Here is a 24077-nt window from a genome sequence, read left to right as displayed (position 1 = left end):
TTTTTAGAATTGAATTTATAAAACATTGAAATGGAACACTGGTTTATTTTGTTTCTTCATTAAAAATATTTTTCCCACATAATAGTCCCTGATTATGGCTTCTCCTGCCTTTATTCCTTTATTCTTCTATACTCCTTCCCATAACCTTTTTATGTTATTTTATCCACCACTTCTATCTCTCACTGCAAAATAGTTTTCTATGGGAAAGTAAAAAATTAATACTAAGATTAAGAAAAGCTAACGCATTATGTTAGGTCAAAATGAAGAAGCATGAGGAAACATCTAAAAAGAATCAATGAGAATAAGTCTAATGCATTTGCACAGTCATGAATTCCATAAAATTTAACCTGAAACCTATAATAAATATTCAAAGTATCAGTAGGTTAAAAAGAGGGAATTGTTATACATATGTACTACATATATATTATATATATATACACACACACACACATACACACACACACACATATATATAATGTATGTATTGGTTAATATATATGCTATGACATGCTAACAATTAGAGACAAGGGGGAAACTCTGACACAACACTGGGAGACAAGGACATCCAAGAATTAGGTTGAGTGAATTTTCTGCTCACATTTCTTTCTGGGCATTCAAATTCTTTCTTGAGACTTTTAGGAGGAAAGGCAATTATCATTAGTCAGTGATTATAAACGGGATTTTATTTCAGGATTAAGGATGAAGCCTGTGTTTACTTATACTTTCAGGTATGTAACCGCCACTGAAACACACATGTAAGAACTGTGCCTGCTGCTCCAGGTTCTGTGATTTCTTCATGTTTCAATCCTGTTTATATAGAAGGCCCTTTTTCTTTGGTGTCCTCCATCCAGCCTGGCTTTAATATACTGTATATCATCTTCCATACTATTTTCAGAACTGTGAAGGAAACAACTCTTTTAAATTTAGATTTCTTTTTCTCACCACTATGTCTGGTTGCTATTTCTATATTTTTTTCTTTCTGCTGCAGAAAGTTTCTCTGATGATGTCAAAACAAGGCCCTGATCTATAAGTGTAACATAATTCCATTGCAAGACATTTGTTCTTTTTTGTACATTAGGATTTGGTTTTACTGTAGATAACTAGACCATCTAGTCTCTGATTTTTCTTCACCCAAGTAGTTTCTGGTTGGATCAATTTTGTGGATCTGGTATTCAATCTAACCTGATATTGAGTACTTACTCTTAGAAATTTTGTGCAACCATTCTTTAATCTATCTTGCGGGCAAGGTAGCTTTGTAGATCAAAAGTTTTTGGGTGTGTTTTCATCTACAGTTTATGTTTGTTACAGGATAATATATATTTCAGTACCAAAGACACTAAAATGCTGGGTTAAAGCTCAATGAAAGCACCAGGTCATCTTCTGCATGTTCAATCTTTTGTGAATTTGGTGTTGTTTAGGTATTATTAAATAGATCTTGCAATCAATCTGTGGATTATCATCTATAATCTTGTCAGTAAATGGGGTGTTTGGTGACAGCCAGCGTATCACTTTTAGGCAATAACTCAATTGGATGTAACCATATGATAAAAAGTCTGCCTCATTTATTCATTAGTAAATTCATTTAGATCTCCTTCAGAGATGTATATCATTTAGGAAGGTTCATCTGTATATGCTTTCTACAGTACTAATCATTAATTTTAGCAGTCTTGACAGAAAGAACCAAAAGGTGAATGTCTACACACATGATTGGACACCCCACTTTCAAGTTCCCCCATACCTGGGTGAAACTCTGGGTCCCTTCCCCTGTTGTGATGTAATTGCCCTCATTCCCCTGACCCACAGCAGAACTTCCTAGTGGTCTGTAATTGACAAGGATGTTTGTGTTCTTTCTGGCCGGTTGTTTTCTATAGAAGCTTTGTAAAGGTATAAAAGGCTTTAGCTCTGGGAAAATAAAGATTGCTATTCTTCCACCTGAAAAGAAGTCTTGTCTCAATAGGGGCATCCCACATCAGTCTAGGCTTCCAGGCAGAACTGGCGCAGACCCCCCCCCCCCAACCTGCGTCAGCTTCTCTAGCCAGTCATCAGGAAAAGTTCCGGCAGGTGGGCTGCTCAAATACCCCATCACATCCATCAGAACCTGAAATCTACAAGTCCCACTCCACCCCAAAACTTCCTATTACCTCACCACAACCTCACTGGAAGTCTGAAACACAGCCTGCTACTAGACACAGAGGACTAAGAAAGGAACAATTAAGCATAAATTGTGATTGCACAGAGTGGACCAAGAGAACAGGCCCAAGAGAGAACTCAGTGGCTACCTGAGACTCAGAGAACAACAGTACAGAGCAGACCAGGAAGAGTTTCAAAAGACACAGACAGCCACACCAAGGATTGGAATAACATACAAAGACACTGCTGGGAACAACTGGAGTAAGAGATGTGTAGGGGCCAATAGAAGAATTTATTTAAAAGCCTAAAAAGCCACATAGGATACCAGAACTCAGTGATACAGAAAGACTTGATCATGCCAACCCAAAATAAGAGAAAAATATGATTTTAAATATAACTTTATGATGATGAAGGAGAACTTTAAAGAGGAGATAAAAAAATTCCCTTAAAATGGTGGAAAAGACAAAAAAATCAAGAAATTATTAAAAAAACAATAAAAAGCAAAAGGAGAAACACGCACCTCATAAGTTCAAGACTTGAAGACTGAAATGCAAGCAATAAAGGAAACACGAGCCAAAGACTTTCTGGATATGGGAAATCTGGGTAAATGAACAGAAACAGTAGAAGCAAGCATAAACAACAAAATACATGAGATGGAAAAGATAATCTCATGTTTTGAAGATACTATTGAGCAAAGAGAATCACTGGTCAAATAAAACATTAAATCCAATAAATTCTTACCACAGAACAGCCAGGAAATATGGGACACCATGAAAAGATCAAACATAAGACTAATAGAGATAAAAGACTGAGAGCTCCAGCTCAAAGGCACAGAAAATATATTCAACAAAATCATAGAAGAAAACTTTTTCAACCTAAAGAAGGATATCCCTATGAAGGTTCAAGAAATGTACAGAACAACAATAGACTTGACAAAAAGTAGCCTTGCCATGTAATAATCAAAACACAAAACATACAAAACAAAGAAAGAATGTTCATAGCATCAAAAGAAAAAGTTAAATAACATATAATGTCAGACCTGAAAGCCTGGACAGATGGAGTTCAGACAAGACACTAAGAGACCATGAATGAAAGCCCAGACTACTATACCCAGCAAATCTTTCAATCAACATCAATGGAGAAAATAGTATATTCCATGACAAAACCAGATTTAAACAATACCTTTCACAAATCCAGCACTACAGGAAGTACTAGAAGGAAAACTCCAACCTACAGAAGGTAACAGCACACACAAATATAGAGGCAATAGATAACCTCACACCAGCAAAAACCAAGGAAGGGAAAAACACAAGCACTTCCACCAAAAAATATCAGAAATTAGCAATCACTGGTCATTATTACCTCTTAATATCAATGGACTCAATTCAAATATAAAAAGAAGGGGCTAAGAGAATAGAAATGAAAGAAAGGTCCATACTTCCGATGTATATAATAAACAGATCTCAACTTCAAAGCCAAACTTTACCTCAAAGTAAAAGGCTGGGAAAAAATGCCATTCAAATGAATGTAAGAAAAAGTAGGTGTAGCTATCCTAATATCATGTAAAACATATTTCAAATGGAAATCAATCAGATGAGATACAAAAATGGAGTAAACCCCTGTTTCTTATCAGATAACCATTGTTTAGAGTCAGAATTTAACAACAACCTTAATGGATGAAAGCCTATACGCTCTTAGAAATTGAACAGTGCTCTAATGAATCACCCCTGGGTCAAAGAAGAAATAAAGAAATTAAAGACCTTTTAGAATTCTATAAAAATGAAGGCACAATGTATTCAAACTCTTGGAACACTATGAAAGTGGTGCTAAGTGGAAAGTCTTAGCTCTAAGTGCCTATATATAGAAAGTAGAGAAAACTCATACTAGTGACTTATTAGCACACCTAGCTCTAGAACAAAAAGCAGCATACTGACCCAGGAGAAGTAAATGACAGGAAATAATCAAATTTTTGGCTGAAATCAACAATGAAACAAAGAAAACAGTACAAAGCATCAATGAAACAAAGAGCTGATTTTTTTGAGAAAATCAACAAGATAGACAAATGTTTATTCACACTACTTAAAAGACAAAGTGAGAACACTGAAATGAACTAAATCAGAAATGAAAATGGTAATAAAACAACAGACAATGAGAAAATGATGAAAATCTATGAAAACCTATATTCCATAACACTGGAAAGGATAAAAGAAATGGACTGTTTTCTGGATAGGAATCACAATCCAAAGTTAAATTAAAACCATGTGAATAATGTAAATAGACCTGTAACTTTCAAGGAAATAGAAGCAGACATCACAAGCCTCCCAGCCAAAAATAAGCCCAGTACAGAATCATTCATTGCAGAATTCTATGAGCACTTCAAAGAAGAGTTAATACCAATACTTCTCAACGTGTTCCACAGAATAGAAACTCAAGAAACATTGCCAAACTCTTTTTTTGAGATTACAGCTACTCTGATACCAAAACCACACAAACTCAACCAAGAAAGAGATGCATAGACAAAAATCACTAATAAACATAGATGCAAAAATAATCAATAAAATACATGTGAACCAAACCCATGACCAATCAAAAAACATCCCCATGATCAATTTGGATTCACGCAAGAAATGCAGGTATGGTTCAACATAGAAAAAGAATCTATAGTATAATCTACAATATAAACATAATAAATGAATAAAAACCAAATAGTCATCTCATTAGATGCTGAAAAAGCATTTAGCAAAATTGAACATCCCTGAAGGAGAAAGGTCTTGGAGAGATCATGGATAAAATGAACATATATAAACATAAGAAAACAATATAGAGGAAGCCAAGAGTCAAAATCAATTCAAATGGAGAGAAAATCAAAGTAATTATACTAAAACCAAGAACAAAATGAGGCTGTCCACTCCTCTATAGCTATTCAACATGGTACTCGAAGTTTTAGCAGGAACAATAAGACAACAAAAGGAGATTAAAGAAATACAAATTGAAAGGAAAAAGTCAAATTCTCACTATTTGAAAATGATAAGGTATTATATATAGGCGACCCCAAAATCTCTACGAGAGAACTCCTACACTTGTTAAACACCTTCCATAATGTGCCAGGATACACAATTAACTCAAAAATTTAATAGCCCTTCTATATTCAAATGATAAAGGGGATAAAAGAGAAATGAGAAAAACATCAACAATTTTTATTGAGAAAAAGGGAAAAAAAAGTTTCCCCCTCCTCCCATCCTCCCATTTCCCTCCCCCTCTTCCCATCCTTCTCCCCCTCCCCCTACACCTCTCCCCCTCCCTCTCCAGTCCAAAGAGCAGTCAGGGTTCCCTGCCCTGTGGAAAGTCCAAAGTCCTCCCCCCTCCATCCATATAGGAAGGTGAACATCCAAACTGGCTAGGCTCCCACACAACCAGAACATGAAGTAGGATCAAAACCCTGTGCCATTGTCCGTGGCTTCTCATCAGCCCTCATTGTTCGCCATGTTCAGAGAGTCCGGTTTTATCCCATGCTTTTTCAGTCATTGTCCGGCTGGCCTTGGTGAGCTCCCAATAGATCAGCCCCACTGTCTCTGTCGCTGGGTGCACCCCTCGTGGTCCTGACTTCCTTGCTCATCTTCTCCCTCCTTTCACTCCTCATTGGGACCTTGGGAGTTCAGTCCAATGCTTCAGTGTTGGTCTCTGTTTCTATCTCCATCCATCACCAGCTGAAGGTTCTATGGTGATATGCAAGATATTCGTCGGTATTGCTATACGATAGGGTCGTTTCAGGTTCCCTATCCTCAGCTGCCCAAGGGACTAACTGGGGACATCACCTTGGGCACCTGGGAGCCCCTCTAGGGTCAATTCTCCTGCCCAGCCTAAAGTGGGTCCCTTAACTAAGAATTGTGCTTCCGTGCTCCCCTATCCAGCCTTCCTTTATCCCAATCATCCTGTTTCCCCAAGTTCCCCCCCATCCTCCCCTTCTCACTTTTCTCTCCACATCTCCCTTTACCCCCAACCCACCCCACTCACAAGATCCCACTTTTCTCCCAGGCAATTTTATCTACTTCCCATAGGCAAGAGAACAACTATATGTTTTCCTTGGGTTCACCATCTTATTTAGCTTCTTTAGGTTCACCAATTGTAGCCTCCGTGACCCTTATTTATGGCTAGAAACCGATTATGAGTGAGTACATCCGATGTTCATATTTTTGGGTCTGGGTTACCACACTCAGGATAGTGTTTTCTATTTCCTTCCATTTGTATGCAAAATTTGATAAGTCATTGTTATTTACCACAGCATAGTACTCTACTTTGTATATATTCCACACTTTCTTCATCTATTCTTCCATTGAAGGGCATCTAGGTTGTTTCCAGGTTCTGGCTATTACAAATAATACTGCTATGAACATAGTTGAACAAATGCTTTTGTCATATGATCGGGCATCTCTTGGGTATATTCCCAAGAGTGGTATGGCTGGGTCCAGAAAAAGGTTGATCCCGAATTTCCTGTGAAACCAAAACACTGATTTCCAAAGTGGTTGCACAAGATTGCATTCCCACCAGCAATGGATAAGTGTACCCCTTCCTCCACAGCCTCTCCAGCAAAGGCTATCATTGGTGTTTTTGATTTTAGCCATTCTGACAGGTGTAAGATGATATCTCAAAGTTGTTTTGATTTGCATTTCCCTGATTGCTAAGGAGGATGAGCATGACCTTAAGTGTCTTTTGGCCATTTGAACTTCTGTTGAGAATTCTCTGTTCAGTTCAGTGCCCCATTTTTTAATTGGGTTAATTAGCATTTTAAAGTCTAGTTTCTTGAGTTCTCTATATATTTTGGAGATCAGACCTTTGTCTGTTGCGGGGTTGGTGAAGATCTTCTCCCAGTCAGTAGGTTGCCTTTGTGTCTTAGTGACAGTGTCCTTTGCTTTACAGAAGCTTCTCAGTTTTAGTGGGTCCCATTTTTTCAATGTTGCTTTTAATGTCTGCGCTGCTGGGGATAAACATGGTAAGCGATCTCCTGTGCCCATCTGTTGTAGGGTACTTCCCACTTTCTCTTCTATCAGGTTCAGTGTGTTCGGGTTGATAGTGAGGTCTTTAATTCATTTGGACTTGAGTTTTGTGCATGGTGATAGATATGGGTCTATTTTCATTCTTCTACAGGTTGACATCCAGTTATGCCAGCACCATTTGTTTAAGATGTTTTCTTTGTTCCATTGTATACTTTTAGCTCCTTTATCAAAAATGAGGTGTTCATAGGTTTGTGGGTTAAAATCCGGCTCTTCTATACGATTCCATTGGTCGACTTCTCTGTTTTTATGCCAGTACCACCCTGTTTTCATCACTGTAGCTCGGTAATAGAGTTTGAAGTCAGGGATGGTAATGCCTCCAGAAACTCCTTTATTGTATTGGATTGTTTTGACTGTCCTAGGTTTTTTGTTTTTCCATATAAAGTTGATTATTGTCCTCTCCAGATCTGTGAAGAATTTTGATGGGACCTTGATGGGGATTGCATTGAATCTATAGATTGCTTTTGGTAGAATTGCCATTTTCACTATGTTGATCCTCCCAATCCAAGAGCATGGGAGGTCCATCCATTTTCTGCTATCCTCTTCAATTTCTCTCTTCAATGTCTTAAAGTTCTTGTCAAATAGATCTTTTACTTCCTTGGTTAGAGTTACCCCAAGATATTTTATGCTGTTTGTGGCTATCATGAAAGGTGAAGCTTCTCTGATTTCCCTCTCTGCTTCCATATCCTTTGTGTATAAGAGGGTGACATATTTTGGAGTTGATCTTGTATCGTGCCACATTACTAAAGCTGTTTATCAGCCGTAAAAGTTCTTTCGTGTAGTTTTGGGGGTCGCTTATGTAGACTATCATATCATCTGCAAATAACGAAAGTTTAACTTCTTCCTTTCCAATTTGAATCCCCTTGATCTCATTATATTTTCTTATTGCTATTGCTAGAAATTCAAGCACTATATTGAAGAGGTATGGCAAGAGTGGACAGCCTTGTCGTGTTCCTGAGTTTAGTGGGATGGCTTTGAGTTTCTCTCCGTTTAATTTGATGTTAGCTGTCGGCTTGCTGTATATAGCTTTTATTATATTTAGGTATGACCCTTGTATCCCTAATCTCTCCAATACTTTTCTCATAAAGGGATGTTGGATTTTGTCAAATGCTTTTTCAGCATCTAATGAAATGATCATATGTTTTTTTTTCTTTCAATTTATTTATATGAAGGTTTACATTGATAGATTTTCGTATGTTGAAGCAGCCCTGCATCTCTGGGATGAAGCCTACTTGATCATAATGGATAATTTTTCGGATGTGTTCTTGGATACAGTTTGCCAGTATTTTGTTGAGGATTTTTGTGTCGATATTCATGAGTGAGATTGGCCTGTAATTCTCTTTCCTGGTTGAGTCTTTGTGCGGTTTTGGTATCAGAGTGATTGTAGCTTCATAAAAGGAATTTGGCAATGACCCTTCTCTTTCTATATTGTGAAATACATTAAGGAGTATAGGTATTAGGTCTCCTTGGAAGTTCTGGTAGAATTCCGCATTGAAACCATCTGGTCTTGGGCTTTTTTTGGTAGGGAGGTTTTTGATAACAGCTTCTAATTTTTCGGGACTATTTATGTCGTTCACCTGGTCCTGGTGTAACTTTGGTATATGGTATTTATCTAAAAAAGTGTCCATTTCTTTTACATTTTCCAGTTTTGTGGCATACAGGTTTTTGTAGTAAGATCTAATGATTCTCTGAATTTCCTCTGTGTCTGTTGTTATGTCCCCCTTTTCATTTCTGATCCTATTAATTTGCATATCCTCTCTCTGCCGTTTGATTAGTTTGGATAGGGGTTTATCAATCTTGTTGATTTTCTCCAGGAACCAGCTTTTTGTTTCTTTGATTCTTTAGATTGTTTTAGTGTTTCTATTTTGTTGATTTCAGCCATCACTTTGATTATTTCCAGTCTTCTACTCCTCCTAGGTGAGTCTGCTTCTTTTTTTGCTAGAGCTTTCAGGTGGGCTGTTAAGTCTCCAATGTGTGCTTTCTCTGTTTTCTTTAAGTGGGCACTTAGTGCTATGAACTTTCCTCTTAGGTCTGTTTTCATAGTGTCCCATAAGTTTGAGTATGTTGTTTCTTTATTTTCATTGAATTCCAGAAAGACTTTAATTTCTTTCTTTATTTCTTCCTTAATCCAGGTATGGTTCAGTAGTTGACTGTTCAGTTTCCATGAGTTTGTAGGCTTTCTGGGGATAGCATTGTTGTTGAATTCTCACTTTAATCCATAGTGATCTGATAAGACACAGGAGGTTACAAATATTTTTTTGTAACTGTGGAAGTTAGCTTTGTTACCAAGTATGTGTTCAATTTTTGAGAAGGTTCCATGAGCTGCAGAGAAGAAAGTACATTCTTTCCTATTTGGGTGGAATAATCTATAGATGTCTCTTAAGTCTATTTGATTCATTACCTCCATTAATTCTCTCATTTCTCTGTTAGGTTTCTGTCTGATTGACCTGTCCATTGGTGAGAGAGGAGTGTTGAAGTCTCCTACTATTAGTGTGTGCGGTTTCATGGCTGCCTGAGTTTTAGTAATGTTTCTTCTACGTACATGGGTGCTTTTATATTAGGGGCATAGATATTCAGGATTAAGACTTCATCCTGATGAATTGTTCCTGTTATGAATATAAAATGTCACTCTCCATCTCTTCTGATTGATTTAAGCTTGAAGTCAACTTTGTTAGAGATTTGTATGCCCACACCTGCTTGTTTCTTAGGTCTTTTTGCTTGATAAGCCTTTTCCCAGCCCTTTACTCTGAGTAGGTGCCTGTCTTTGTGGTTGAGGTGTGTTTCTTGTAAACAGCAGAATGTTGGATCCTGTTTTCGTATCCAATCTCTTAGCCTGTGCCTTTTTATAGGTGAGTTGGGCCCATTGACATTAAGGGATATTAATGACCAGTGTTTGTTAATCCCGGTCACTTTTTTAGTAGTAGAGTTTGTGTGTTTCCTTTCGTTGTGTTGTGCTGGTGAAAGGTCTCTAGATATTTGAATTATTGTGGTTATTGTTGGACCCCTGGATAGCACACACTCATCTGTGCAGATGGAATTCCTCAGTACCTAAACAGGGCCACCTAAACAGGGCCGCCTGGCAGCCCGATGATCCGGGGACAAAAGGAAAAAACCAGGCAGGCGGGGCGAGATCCACTCCGGGTGCGTTGCCTGTCCAGATGGAACTCCTCAGTACCTAAACAGGGCCACCTGGTAGCCCGATGATCCGGGCACAAAAGAAAAAAACCGGGGAGGCGGGACCCCTGGAGCACAAGCTGAAGGTGCCCGGGCACCTTTTTTGGGGGTCAACATCACCATTTTTAATACCCACAAATAACATAAAATATCTTAGGGTAAAACTAACCAAACACGTGAAAGATGTATATGACAAGATCTTTAATTCTTTGAAGAAGAAATTTGCCATCAATATCAGAAAATGAAAAGATTTCCCATGCTCTTCTATATGTTTTAACAAAATAGTAAAAATAATAATTCTACCAAAACTACACTACAGATTGAATGCAATCAACACCAAAATTTAGCCAAATACTTCACAGACCTTGGAGAACAATATTCAACTTCATATGGAATAACAATAAAAAAATCCAAAATAACGAGAACAGTTCTCTAGAATAAAAAACGTCTGGAGAAATTCCCATCCCTGACATCAAGCTTTTCTATAGAGCTACAGTAATAAAAAAGGCTTGGTATTGACATAAAATCAAACAGGTAGACCAATGGAATTGAAACAAAGATCCTGACATTATTCCTCACACCTATGAACACCTAGTTTTTGACAAAGAAGCTAAAATTATACAATGGAAAATATGTTGGAAGGAGGGGGAGGCCACTTGTTGTTTTCAGGCTACCAGGATAGATTAAACACAAAATAATCACACAAAAACTGTATTATTGAATCACTTCTTGCCCATTAGTTCTAGCTTCTTATTGACTAACTGTTATATTAATTTAGCACAATTCTATTTATCTGTATTTCACCATGTGGCTGTTACTTACTGGATAAAGTTCCCAGTGTCTATCTCCAGAGGCTTGATGGCTTCTCTCTGAGTCGACCCTTCTTTTCCCCAGCATACAGCCTAGATTTCCCCACCTAGTTCTGTTATTCACTGTCAAAAGCTAAAAGTAGTTCTTTATTCATTAACCAATAAAAGCAACATGCAGACAGAAGGACCTCCCACATACAAAAGAAAGCATCTTCCAAAAAATGGTGCTGGCATAACTGAATGTCAGTATGTAAAAGAATACAAACAGATTAATCTACCCCATGAACAAAACAGGTATAAGTGGTCAAAAACCTCAACATATATCCAGTCACACTGAACCTCATTGAAGAGGAAATGAGAAGTATCAATGAAATTATGGGCACAGGAGACCACTTCCTAAATGTAACCCCAGTAGCATAGACATTGAGAGCACCAATTAATAAATGGGACCACTTGAAACTAAAGAGCAGCTATAGGCAAAAGACACAATCACTAAGACAAAATGGTAGTGTATTGAATGGGAAAATATCTGCATTAGAACCACATTGGACAGGGGACTGATCTCAAAATCTATATAAAAACCTCAAAAACTAGACACCAAATTATAAAATAATTAATAAGAATTGGATAGAGATCTAAACAGAGTATAATCAACAGAGGAACTCCAAATAGCTAAAAGACAATTAAGGAATTGCTCAGTTTTCTTAGCCATCAAGAAAATGCAAACCAAAATGACTCTGAGATAGTATCTTATACAAGTCAGAATGGCTAAGATCAACAATACCAAAGACAGCTTATTTTGGAGAGTATTCAGAGTAAGAGACACCCTCCTCCATTACTGGTGAGAGTACAATCTTGGATAACCACTTTGTAAAACATTGTTGTGGTTTGGAAAATCTTCCTCAAGACCCAGCAATATATTCTTGGGAATATACCCAAAGGATGCATACTATTACCAAAAGAACATTTGCTCAACTATGTTCATAACATCATTATTTGTAATAGTCATAACCCGCAAACAACCTAGGTTCCCCTAAACTGAAGAATAGATAAAGAAATTATGGTATATTTACACAAAGGATTATTACTCAGAGTTACAAAGAATGAAATCTTGAAATTGGCATTCAAATGGATGCAATTAGAAAAAAAAACATTCTGAGTAACATAACCTAGACCCAGATAGATGACCATGGTATATACTCACTCATGAGTGAATATTACATGTAAATCAAAGTATAACCAGTTTATAGCCCATGATCCCAGAGAAACTAGGTAACAAGGAGAACAATATCAGAGACATAAATGGATCCTCCTGGGTTTGGAAAACAGACAAGATCTCCTGAAAATCTTGGGAATATGGAGGAAGGATTGAAGGGGTGAGAGAAGAGAGAAAGAGAGGGAAGAGGGAATATGAGGGAACAGGATGCTCAAGAAGGGGGAAGGGCAGTGAGGGATAGCAAGAAAAGAAATATATTTATTGAGGGAACCAGGAAAGGGTTTTGGAGAAATATGGCACCTTGGAAATTCTCAGGAATTTACAAGGATGGCCCCAGTTAAGATTCTAAACAATAGTGCAGAGGATATCTAAACTGGCTTTTCTCTTTAATCAGATTGATGACTACCTTAATTGTCATCATAAAACCTTCATCCAAAAACTAATAGATAAGATACAGCGATCCACAGTAAAGCATTGGGCCTGGTTTCTGAAGACAAATTCATGAGAGATAGGAGTGATAATGTGAGCAAAAGGGTCTGGTGTATGATGTTGATACCCACAGAAAGAGCTGACGTAAGCTAGTGTTACCTCGCTGACTCTGGACTGATTGTGAGGGAACCTGCATAGGATCAACCAAGGACCACTTATGCACAGGACAGCTGTGAGACTTAGAGAGTCTGTGGGATCTTTGGCAGTGAACAAGGATTATTCCCTTGAACTGGCTTGAACTGGCATCTTGGAGCACATTCATTTTGGAGGAATATCTTGCTCAGTCTAGATATAGGGCAGAGGGCCCTGGTCTTGCCTCAAAGTGAAGTCTCAGTTTTTATTGAATCACCATGGGAAGCTTGATCTTTTGTGGAGATTAGATGGCAGCTTGACAGGGAGTGTTGGAATACAAGGATTGGAGAGAGTTATAATGGAGTTAACTATGTAAAGGGAGAAAACATTTTATTAAAACATTCTTTATAGAAAAAAGAAAAATAAAATACAATTCAATAGCTATTGAAACCAATGATGAAATTAAACATATAAGATTGCTGGATTCAGGCAGGGTCTATACTGCCGGATACCTTCTCTCTCTTCCTATCCCATCCAGCTTACATCCAGAACCGCCTACCCCCTGTCTCTCTCCCTCCCTCCCCTCTTTGGCGGCATAGCACCTCCCAACTCAGCCTGCTCAGGCGCTGGGACCAAACCCAAATCGGGAGGGCAAAAGGGAGGGCTGTAGTTCCTTTATCTCCATAGCCTGCCTGCAGCAAGCAGGGTGGGCCCTTTGTTTGTGAGCTACCCAAGCAGCATGGAGATCCAATCTGGACACCAGGAAAACCATCACTGGGGAGTGACATCACTGGGAAGGTACATCAGTGGGCAAGAAGACCTGATCCTGTAAAAGAAGATCCAAAGGAGAGTATTGGGAGGAAGAGATGGGGAGATGCCAATGCAAGAATTCACCCAACAATCAGAAAAACAACACGAAACCACCAGAACCCAGCGACCTCACAACAGGAGGACATGAACACCTTAATCAAGAAGAAGAAGAAAAAACTGACTTTATGAAAGTGATAAAGGCCCTTAAACAGCATATAAAAAAATGCCCTTATATAAATGGATGAGAAGTATAACAGAAAGTTGGAGGAGTTGAGTAAATCAGTGGTTCCCTAGGAAACCAAGGAAAAACAATCAAACAGATAATGGAAACAGTTCAAGACTTGAAACCTGAAATGGAGGCAAAGAAGAAAACACAAACAGAGGGCTGGCTGGACATGGAAAATCTAGGTAAACGAATAGAGACTACAGAAACAAGCATAACCAGCAGAATACAAGAGATAGAAGAAAGAATCTCAGATTCTGAAGATAACATAGAGAAAATAAATGCACTTATCAAAGAAAACAGCAAGTCCAACAAATTCTCACCACAAAACAGTCAAGAAATATGGGACACAATAAAAGACTAAACCTAAGAATAATTGGGGTAGAAGAAGGAGAAGAAGTGCAGCTCAACGGTCCAGAAAATATACTTAATAAAATTATAGAAGAAAACTTTCCCAACCTGAAAAAAGATGTACCTATGAAGATTCAAGAAGAATACAGAACACCGAATAGGCCGGATCAAAAAAAAAATCACCTCGCCATATAATAATCAAAACACAAAGCATAAGCAGAGACACAGAGGAAATTCAGAGGATTATTAGATCTTACTACAAAAGCCTACATACCACAAAACTGGAAAATGTAAAAGAAATGGACTCTTTTTTTAGATAAATACCATATACCAAAGTTAAAACAGGACCAGGTGAACAATCTAACAGACCTGTTAGTTGCGAAGAATTAGAAGCTGTTATCAAAAACCTCCCTACCAATAAAAGCTGAGGACCAGATGGTCTCAATACTTAATTCTACCAGAACTTCCAAGAAGAGCTAATACCTATACTCCTTAATGTATTCCACAATATAGAAACAGAAGGGTCATTATCAAATTCCTTTTATGAAGCTAGAGTTACTCTGATACCAAAACCACACAAAGACTCAACCAAGAAAGAGAATTATAGACCAATCTCACTCATGAACATTGACGCAAAAATCCTCAACAAAATACTGGCTAACTGTATCCAAGAACACATTAGAAAAATTATCCATTATGATCAAGTAGGCTTTATCTCAGAGATGCAGGGCTGGTTCAACATACGAAAACCAATCAATGTAATCCATCATATAAATAAACTGAAAGAAAAAAAACCATGTGATCATTTCATTAGATGCTAAAAAAACATTTGACAAAATTCAGCATCCCTTTATGATAAAAGTCTTGGAGAGATTAGGGATACAAGGGTCATACCTAAATATAATAAAAGCTATATACAGCAAGCCGACAGCTAACATCAAATTAAATGGAGAGAAACTCAAAGCCATCCCACTAAACTCAGGAACACGACAAGGCTGTCCACTCTCGCCATACCTCTTCAATACAGTGCTTGAAGTTCTAGCAATAGCAATAAGAAAACATAATGGGATCAAGGTGATTCGAATTGGAAAGGAAGAAGTTAAACTTTCATTATTTGCAGATGATATGATAGTCTACATAAGCGACCCCGAAAACTCCATGAAAGAACGTTTACAGAAGATAAACAGCTTTAGTAATGTGGCACGATACAAGATCAACTCCAAAATATCAGTCACCATCTTATACACAAAGGATATGAAAGCAGACAGGGAAATCAGAGAAGATTCACCTTTCACGATAGCAACAAACAGCATAAAAAATCTTGGGGTAAATCTAACCAAGGAAGTGAAAGATATATTTGACAAGAACTATAAGGCATTGAAGAAAGAAATTGAAGAGGATAGCAGAAAATGGAAGAACCTCCCTTGCTCTTGGATTGGGAGGATCAACATAGTAAAAATGGCAATTCTACCAAAGGCAATTTATAGATTCAATGCAATCCCCATCAAGATCCCACCAAAATTCTTCACAGATCTGGAGAGGACAATAATCAACTTTATATGGAAAAACAAAAAACCCAGGATAGCCAAATCAATCCTATACAATAAAGGAGCTTCTGGAGGCATTACCATCCCTGACTTCAAACTCTATTACCGAGCTACAGTGATGAAAACAGTGTGGTACTGGCATAAAAACAGAGAAGTCGACCAAAGGAATCGTATAGAAGACCCTGACATTAACCCACTAACCTATGAACACCTCATTTTCGATAAAGGAGATAAAAGTATACAAAGGAACAAAGAGAGCATCTTCAACAAATGGTGCTGGCACAACTGGATGTCAACCTGTAGAAGAATGAAAATAGATCCATATCTATCACCATGCACAAAACTCAAGCCCAAATGCATTAAAGACCTCAATATCAACCCGAACACACTGAACCTGATAGAAGAGAAAGTGGGAAGTACCCTACATCAGATGGGCACAGGAGATCGCTTACTATGTTTATCCACAGCAGCAACATTGAATAAATGGGACCTACTAAAACTGAGAAGCTTCTATAAAGCAAAGGAGACTGTCACCAAGACACAAGGCAACTTACTGACTGGGAGAAGATCTTCACCAACCCCGCAACAGTCAAAGGTCTGATCTCCAAAATATATAGAGAACTCAAGAAACTAGACTTTAAAATGCTAATTAACCCAATTAAAAAATGGGGCACTGAACTGAACAGAGAATTCTCAACAGAAGAAGTTCAAATGGCCAAAAGACACTTAAGGTCATGCTCATTCTCCTTAGCAATCAGGGAAATGCAAATCAAAACAACTTTGAGATATCATCTTACACCTGTCAGAATGGCTAAAATCAAAACCACCAATGATAGCCTTTGCTGGAGAGGCTATGGAGGAATGGGTACCCTCATCCATTGCTGGTGGAAATGCAATCTTGTGCAACCACTGTGGAAATAAGTGTTTCGGTTTCTCAGGTAATTCGGGATCAACCTACCCTTGGACCCAGCAATACCACTCTTGGGAATATACCCAAGAGATGCCCGATCATATGACAAAAGCATTTGTTCAGCTATGTTCATAGCAGTATTATTTGTAATAGCCAGAACCTGGAAACAACCTAGATGCCCTTCAATGGAAGAATGGATGAAGAAAGTATGGAATATATACACATTAGTGTACTACGCTGCGGTAAAAAACAATGACTTCTCGAATTTTGCATGCAAATGGATGGAAATAGAAAACACTATCCTGAGTGAGGTATCCCAGACCCAAAAATATGAACATGGCTTGTACTCACTCATAGTTGGTTTCTAGCCATAAATAAGGGTCAGAGAGACTACAACTGGTGAACTTAAAGAAGCTAAATAAGATGGTGAACCCAAGGAAAAACATATAGTTGTCCTCTTGCCTATGTGAAGTAGACAAAATTTCCGGGGAGAAAATTGGGATCATGGGGGTGGGGTGGGATGAGTGTAAGGGGAGATGGGGAGAGAAAAGTGAGCAGAAGAGAATGGGGGAACTTGGGGAAACAGGAGGTTTGGGGGTAAAGGAAGGTTGGACAGGGAAGCACGGAAGCACAATTCTTAGTTAAGGGATCCACCTTAGGGTTGGCAAGAGACTTGACCCTAGAGTGGCTCCCAGGAGTCCATGGTGATGTCCCCAGTTAGTCCCTTGGGCAGCTGAGGATAGGGAACCTGAAGTGACCATATTCTATAGCAATACTGACGAATATCTTGCATATCACCATAGAACCTTTATCTGGTTGTGGGTGGAGATAGATACAGAGACCCACACTGAAGCACTGGACTGAGCTCCCAAGGTCCCAATAAGGAGTGGAAGGAGGGAGAAGATGAGCAAGGTAGTCAGGACCACGAGGGGTACACCCACCCACTGAGACAGTGGGGCTGATCTATTGGGAGCTCACCAAGGCCAGCTGGACTGTGACTGAAAAAGCATGGGATATAACCAGACTCTCTGAACATGGCGAGCAATGAGGGCTGATGAGAAGCCAAGGACAATGGCACGGGGTTTTGATCCTACTTCATGTTCTGGCTTTGTGGGAACCTAGCTAGTTTGGATACTCACCTACCTAGACATGAACGGACGGGGGCGGACCTTGGACTTTCCACAGGGCAGGGAACCCTGACTGCTTTTTGGACTGGAGAGGGAGGGGGGAGAGGTGTTTGGGGGAGAGGGAGAAGGGTGGGAGGAGGGGGGAGGGAAATGGGAGGCTGGGAGGAGGCATATACTTTTTTTTTCCTTTTCTCAATAAAAAAAAAAGATTGCTGGATTCATACTTCTTTTACATATATTGGAATTAAGATTAGTGCTTCATAAGATTTATTTTCACATTAGCGGCTTCTCCTCAATCTGGAAGAATTCCATGAAGTCATTAGAAGGAATGGGATCATCATATTACCTGAACAGACTCCAGAAATGTAGATTTTTCACAGATTCAAAATGTAACAGTGAGAGTGTGAATATATATATATATATATATTCAAAGAAAGAAGGAAAAGTATTATTTGAGATGTAAATGCCTGAAAGAATTTTAACCTTTAGAGGTTAAAATACCCTCTAAAGCCAGTTTGAAAAAATATAACACTTTTATGCTAAGCTGGGCAAGTACACACAACTATTAAGTGAGAAGAAAGTTTATTGAAGTGAGGAATAAAATTTGTAGTGAGTTATGCATAAGTTGGAAACAGAGGGTTAAATACTGAGGAAGGTCATACAACATGTATGTGAGTGTGATATGATGGAATCTCTTAGGTTATCTATTAATTAAAACAATAGTAATTATTGCACATAAAACAAAACTGGGTGCATAGCCAAACCTATACTGATGTAAATTTCATTTGCACTCTTGAAGGATGATTTTTCTGAGTCTCGTCTTTGAACAATTTCAGTTTTCTGAGAAAAAGGCTGTTCAAACTTCTTTGCAGGTTTTTGGGATCATACTCATCATACTATGGCACCTTAACTATCCTTATAAGGCAGGGTGTTTATTCTTGCTACAAATTGGAATCCTATGTGACATTGATATCCATGGGAGGGCTGACATTTTCTGAATGGAAACAGAGAAGGAGGAGATTGTTGTTAGAGGCAGCTGGGAGGCAGGGGAGGTCTGAGAAAATGGGAGAGAGATGAAACTGTAGCTGGGATATAAAATAAATAAATACATAAAGAGGAAGTTGAATCTGCTTTGTGCTCTTATCAGAGACTGTTCCTGTCATATCCTTCTCTGTTACATCTTGGTCCCCCAGAAGAGCTCATCACATTCAAAAGGAGAACACCAGTCCCGTTTACCTCATATCAAATGCTCAGTAAATCTTCCAACCAAGCAGAGAAAGATTTGTCCTACTGTTGGGGACCAGCCTCAACAAAAGTACCACTTGCCAGGGTAGGAGTGTGGAGATTTAGAAAAATTTGTAAAGAAAACAAAGATGCATTTTAAAATAATAAAACAGAATAGTACTGGGAGGGAGTTCTAATAAATACTGAAATTACCAGCATATAATTTCCAATTGGTTAAAATACTCTGGTCCGAAAAAGTGGGAGTAAGATTTAAAAAAAAAAACCTGCATCATCATGATACAAGTAATGAATAGAACAGTTGAAGTTCTTTGGATATATCCATATTTAAATATTCTGCTGCTAGAACAAAGCAAGTCTTGCTTACACCCTAGCTCAAAACATTATATAAGCAAACTACTCCCTGGTTGGAATCCAATGCTATTCTTTAAAGGAAATGGAACCTTAGTTGGATCCTGAGTCTTTTGTTTGAGGTAGAAGCATATCTACTCTCTATTCCTGAAATACCTGACTGCCTATTAACAACACATGTTGAGAATAACCTTGAGAAAGCAGAACTCACTGATCAAAATCTACATGGGACTTTTGTTTGAGGTAGAAACACAATAACCTTGAAGGCATAGAGGTATCTTTCAACTTTCTGACTTTAGGTAAATGTGGAAATAAGCTCATATTTTGGGACCTCCATGCCCTATTTTTGTTCTGCTTTTACTGCAGTCCATGTCCATCCACTGAAAGAGACTCATCAGCTCACACTCATCAATGCACCCTCACAGTGGCAATGAAGGTTCTAGAAGGCAAGCGAAACAGTAGAGTTGGAAAATGGAATAAGAAGAATTTATGAGTAAGTAACCTGGAATGTTTCCAGATGTTGGTCCTGAGCAAATTCCATCTTGGTCAATATGTAATTTTTTTTAAAAAAAGCTTGCTTAAATTCAGGCAAAAGAAAATAAAAAAAAATGCATTGAGCACATGGTCACTTCACAGTATCTCTTTCCTTTGCAGATTTTCACAAGACATATTCACAACCACTACAGAATCTAAAATGAGAAAAAATTGTATTAAATCACAGATAAAGCAGAAAAAACTCGTCAAATGACTAATTGATCTATGAAAACTGATGCTCATGGAGGGAGAGATGAGGGAGATTGTTATAGATAAAATATTTGCCTTATTGTCTATTTATTATTCATTGTTTGGAGGAAGTATAAAAGATATTAGGGAGTGTTTGAAATGTAGAAACAGAATCTGTATTGGTCTTGTTGAATATTCAAAAGCATTTTATAATGCTATAAATGTAACTGATTCTATGTTTATTTGGATGATTGTATACTGTAATATGAGCAGCGGGCTGCTTTACCACCACCCGGCTAACTTTACCCGAAGTAATTACATGGAATATATATTCTTTTAAACACTGCCTGGCCCATTAGTTCCAGCCTCTTATTGGCTAGCTCTTACATATTGATCTAACCCATTTTTAATAATCTGTGTAGCCCATGAGGTGGCCTACCAGGGAAGAACTTAACCTGGTCTGTCTGGAGTGGGAGAATCATGGTGACGCTCTGATTCAGCTTCTTTCTCCCAGCATTCTGTTCTGTTTTCTCAGCCTACCTAAGGGTTGGCCTATCAAATGGGCCTAGGCAGTTTCTTTATTAATAAAAAAGTTACTCCAACATCAATTGTAGAACAGCAGGATTCAGAAAAATTTAAAATTGATTATTTGTTCTCAAGACAATGGAAGCACAGTATTTGGTAGATATTCTGTTACTGTCAGTCCTGTAGTATAAGCCCCACTGTGTGAGCTGTGTGAAACTCAATTTCTCTAACCATGGAACTGTTGTTCCCTGACAGGGATTTTGTGAAAGAATTCCCAGTGTGCAACTACGAATTTTGACTGTGTCCTTCCTGTCTCAATGTGGATCATCTAATGAAAGCCACTGACATCATTTTTAAAGGCATTAACATAAAAATATTGTTCTGGCATTCATGGCCCCAAATTTTTCTGAAATTGACATCCCCCATGGAGCCATAATTTCCACAAAATTAAATGATGTCATGAAACTACTTGAATTCTCCTCATATATTTCTGAGCTAAATTTGGATCACATGCATATCAGGTGCACAGCCATAGGGGAAGAAAGTGTCCAAGATTCCCCAGAGGCAAGGAAATCAACTGGAAAATAAAGGAATCATGAATACACAAACAGCCTCTGCTTTGGCTGCAGAAATAAAAGCAGGTGGGAAAATATGGGTACCCATATAATGTACTGATCTGAAGAGCACTTCACCACACACACTTCCCAGGCTTCAAGGAGGACAAAGATGTTTCCTTTGATATTTCTCTTCTTTTTCCTGAACATTCCACTTCTAGTGTCCAGGTTCACTCAACCCTGGTGCTTTTGGAGAATGTATGAGAATAAAGATAAGGATGAAGATTTGTTGACAGGTTGTGTCTTCTTCCTTATAACAGAGCAGCAGCCTGTGGAGAAAGATTATTTCAACCACATTCTGAATATACAGTAAGTTTCTTTGAATTGTCTATGTAAATGTCACAATAAATATTTCATAGTGTGTCAGAAATATATGTAAAACCACAGGCCTTTATTTCCATAGGACAGTGTTCAGTGTCTCTTTAAAGTACGATTTTTTTTGTTCTATAAATGATATGTTTGCATTCTTTGAAATATGAGTTTTCACTAATAGTGGTGTCTTCTTACTTTCTTTGCACTTGCCTGTTTGCAGCTGCAGCATGTGATACTTTTCAACACTTGAGAAAGGTATCTACTAGCTTCTTGCGATTATTTAAAAAGCACGCGTCTCTTCTCTATAGATCTAAACTGTTTACTCACTGTCAACACTATTTAATTTATGTCTTATTTTTATCTCAATAATTTTACTAATTATAGCTTTGTCTTTTACCAATTTGTGCACTATGCACTTTTGATTTTGTGCCTTGTTGGTTGTTCTTTTCAAATATAGCCCTTTGATCACTATGCCACCCCCAGAGCTCAAATCATCTACAATTCCTCATGTTTAGTGTGCAAGAGTTAATGTTTCACTTCCATAAGTTCTTATCTCAAGTTCCTGTTGAGTATTAACAAAACTTTTGATGCCATTTTCCATAAGGTAACAGCAAATATTTTAAGATTATTTTTATTTCAATGTGTAGAGGTAAATACTTATATTTATTCATAAAAATACCACAGCGGTAAGTAATCAAAATAGAAAAGAGATTGTTTTTAAGTCAAAATGCATCATTCAGTATGTAAGCGAATGTTTATGTTTGTTGTTTATTGTTCATATGCTAGGTATTGTGTAAGAAGACATATTATTTATTATTATGATTAGTTTATATTACCTATGTAAGCATTATATACTTGGACTATATTGTGGTTTAGGCCCTTAATCTCTATATTTATGAAATGAAGTAGGTGTATCATTATGCATTCAAGGTCAGTGGCAAATAAAAACCAGTTTTACTGAAAATTTTGAAATCCATTCTTTTTTATTTTCTATATGAATATTTCTCATGTCCATACACACAAATCAATTTATTTACCAAATGTAGTCTGATAATTAAATGCATTAAAATTAAATATTTAAAGAACATTTTATATCTTTAATTGATAAACCAGAAAGATAAAAATACAAGATAGTGATGGTAGACATGAGGGAATATATTAACTATATTGTCCACTAAATATGAAAGAATTATTAGTACAGGAACCAAACATTACCCCCAAGGACTACTGTGTAGTCACCAGTAGTTCCATGAATGCCTCATCCAGTTAAGTTTGTTTCATAAAACCTACCTGAATCTTGGCTAATGCATTAGGTGTACTTTTAGTATTACTCAATTATTTCAAACTGAATATATGATCAGGTTTTCTGTATCACCAAAGCCTGTACCTTTTATTTATCCATTGTGCGAGCACTAAAAAACAAGGGATGAAGAGCCTTTTCTGTGAAAGTTGCAAATGGCTCAACTTATATATGGGAGATTTACTTTTAAAGATGAACTTTTAAAGTATTTTTTACCTCCCAGCAACTTATGTCATTCCAAACTCACAACACTGGACATTTTCTTCAATTATTGAGGGAGGTTGGGAATATTGTCCAGTGTGGGTTAATTCTTTCTTTTACTAAAAATAATCATATGTAGATCTCTGTTCATAATAAACACTGTTGCCTTTTATAGAACACAAACTGAAAACTGTCAGTTTTCCATGTTCTTAAATTTTTGCATTGTTGATGTAGCAAGAATCCTGATAATTTACCAAATATGTCACTAGTATTTCAATTACCAGCAATGATGGTATAATAATGTGTTACAATTACACAGTCTCATTCTCTTTATCTGAACAAAATAAAGAAACTCCCCCTAATTATGTCTGTAAGGACAAGATCAGGTGCATTATGGATCTTAGAGGACCTTATTGAACAACATCTGTCATAATAGGATTCGTCACAGGTCTCTACAAATCTAAACAGAAGAGTATTTTTGGATGTTTGAAAGAAATCCTTGTCTTCATTTGTAGTATTCCCAGATGCTAAGAAAAGTGTGAGGAAGATAATGGCCACACAGGCATGTCAAAATATAGGCTACTATTCAGAGACTTGATGGGGATTTTACATTTCCTTGTGTGTAACAGAGGTGAGAAAAGATTAACAAGTGAGGGGCTTTTCTAGAACACTTGGCAGAACAGTGTTTTTAAGTTCTTAGGAGTGCATGCTACTCTAGCTGCTCCCTGTGTTCATTCAGCTTACCCATGCACTGCAGGTCATTGATTCAGCTTTCCTATGCACCTGTCCATCCTATCCTAAGTGACTGTGTTCAGTTTCCCTCTCTGTGTCAGATGGCCCACGATGATGCATCTTTAGTTCTGGCCATGATTCCTTTCATGCTTCACTTGAACTAGAATT

General features: G+C 37.7%; 1 protein-coding gene across 1 annotated transcript in view; it reads left to right on the top strand.

Moving 5' to 3' along the window:
- The first annotated feature begins 21476 nt into the window (after positions 1–21476).
- The window catches only part of LOC142842464 (vomeronasal type-2 receptor 116-like), a 52851-nt gene continuing 50250 nt past the window's right edge, over positions 21477–24077 (top strand). The window contains exon 1 of the mRNA XM_075959190.1: positions 21477–21673. Coding sequence (XP_075815305.1) covers positions 21477–21673 — 197 coding nt within the window. The remainder of the gene's footprint in view (positions 21674–24077) is intronic.

The sequence above is a fragment of the Microtus pennsylvanicus genome, chromosome 1, assembly GCF_037038515.1.
Source record: "Microtus pennsylvanicus isolate mMicPen1 chromosome 1, mMicPen1.hap1, whole genome shotgun sequence".
Classification (NCBI taxonomy): domain Eukaryota; kingdom Metazoa; phylum Chordata; class Mammalia; order Rodentia; family Cricetidae; genus Microtus; species Microtus pennsylvanicus.
This window is presented reverse-complemented; position numbering and strand designations above follow the sequence as displayed.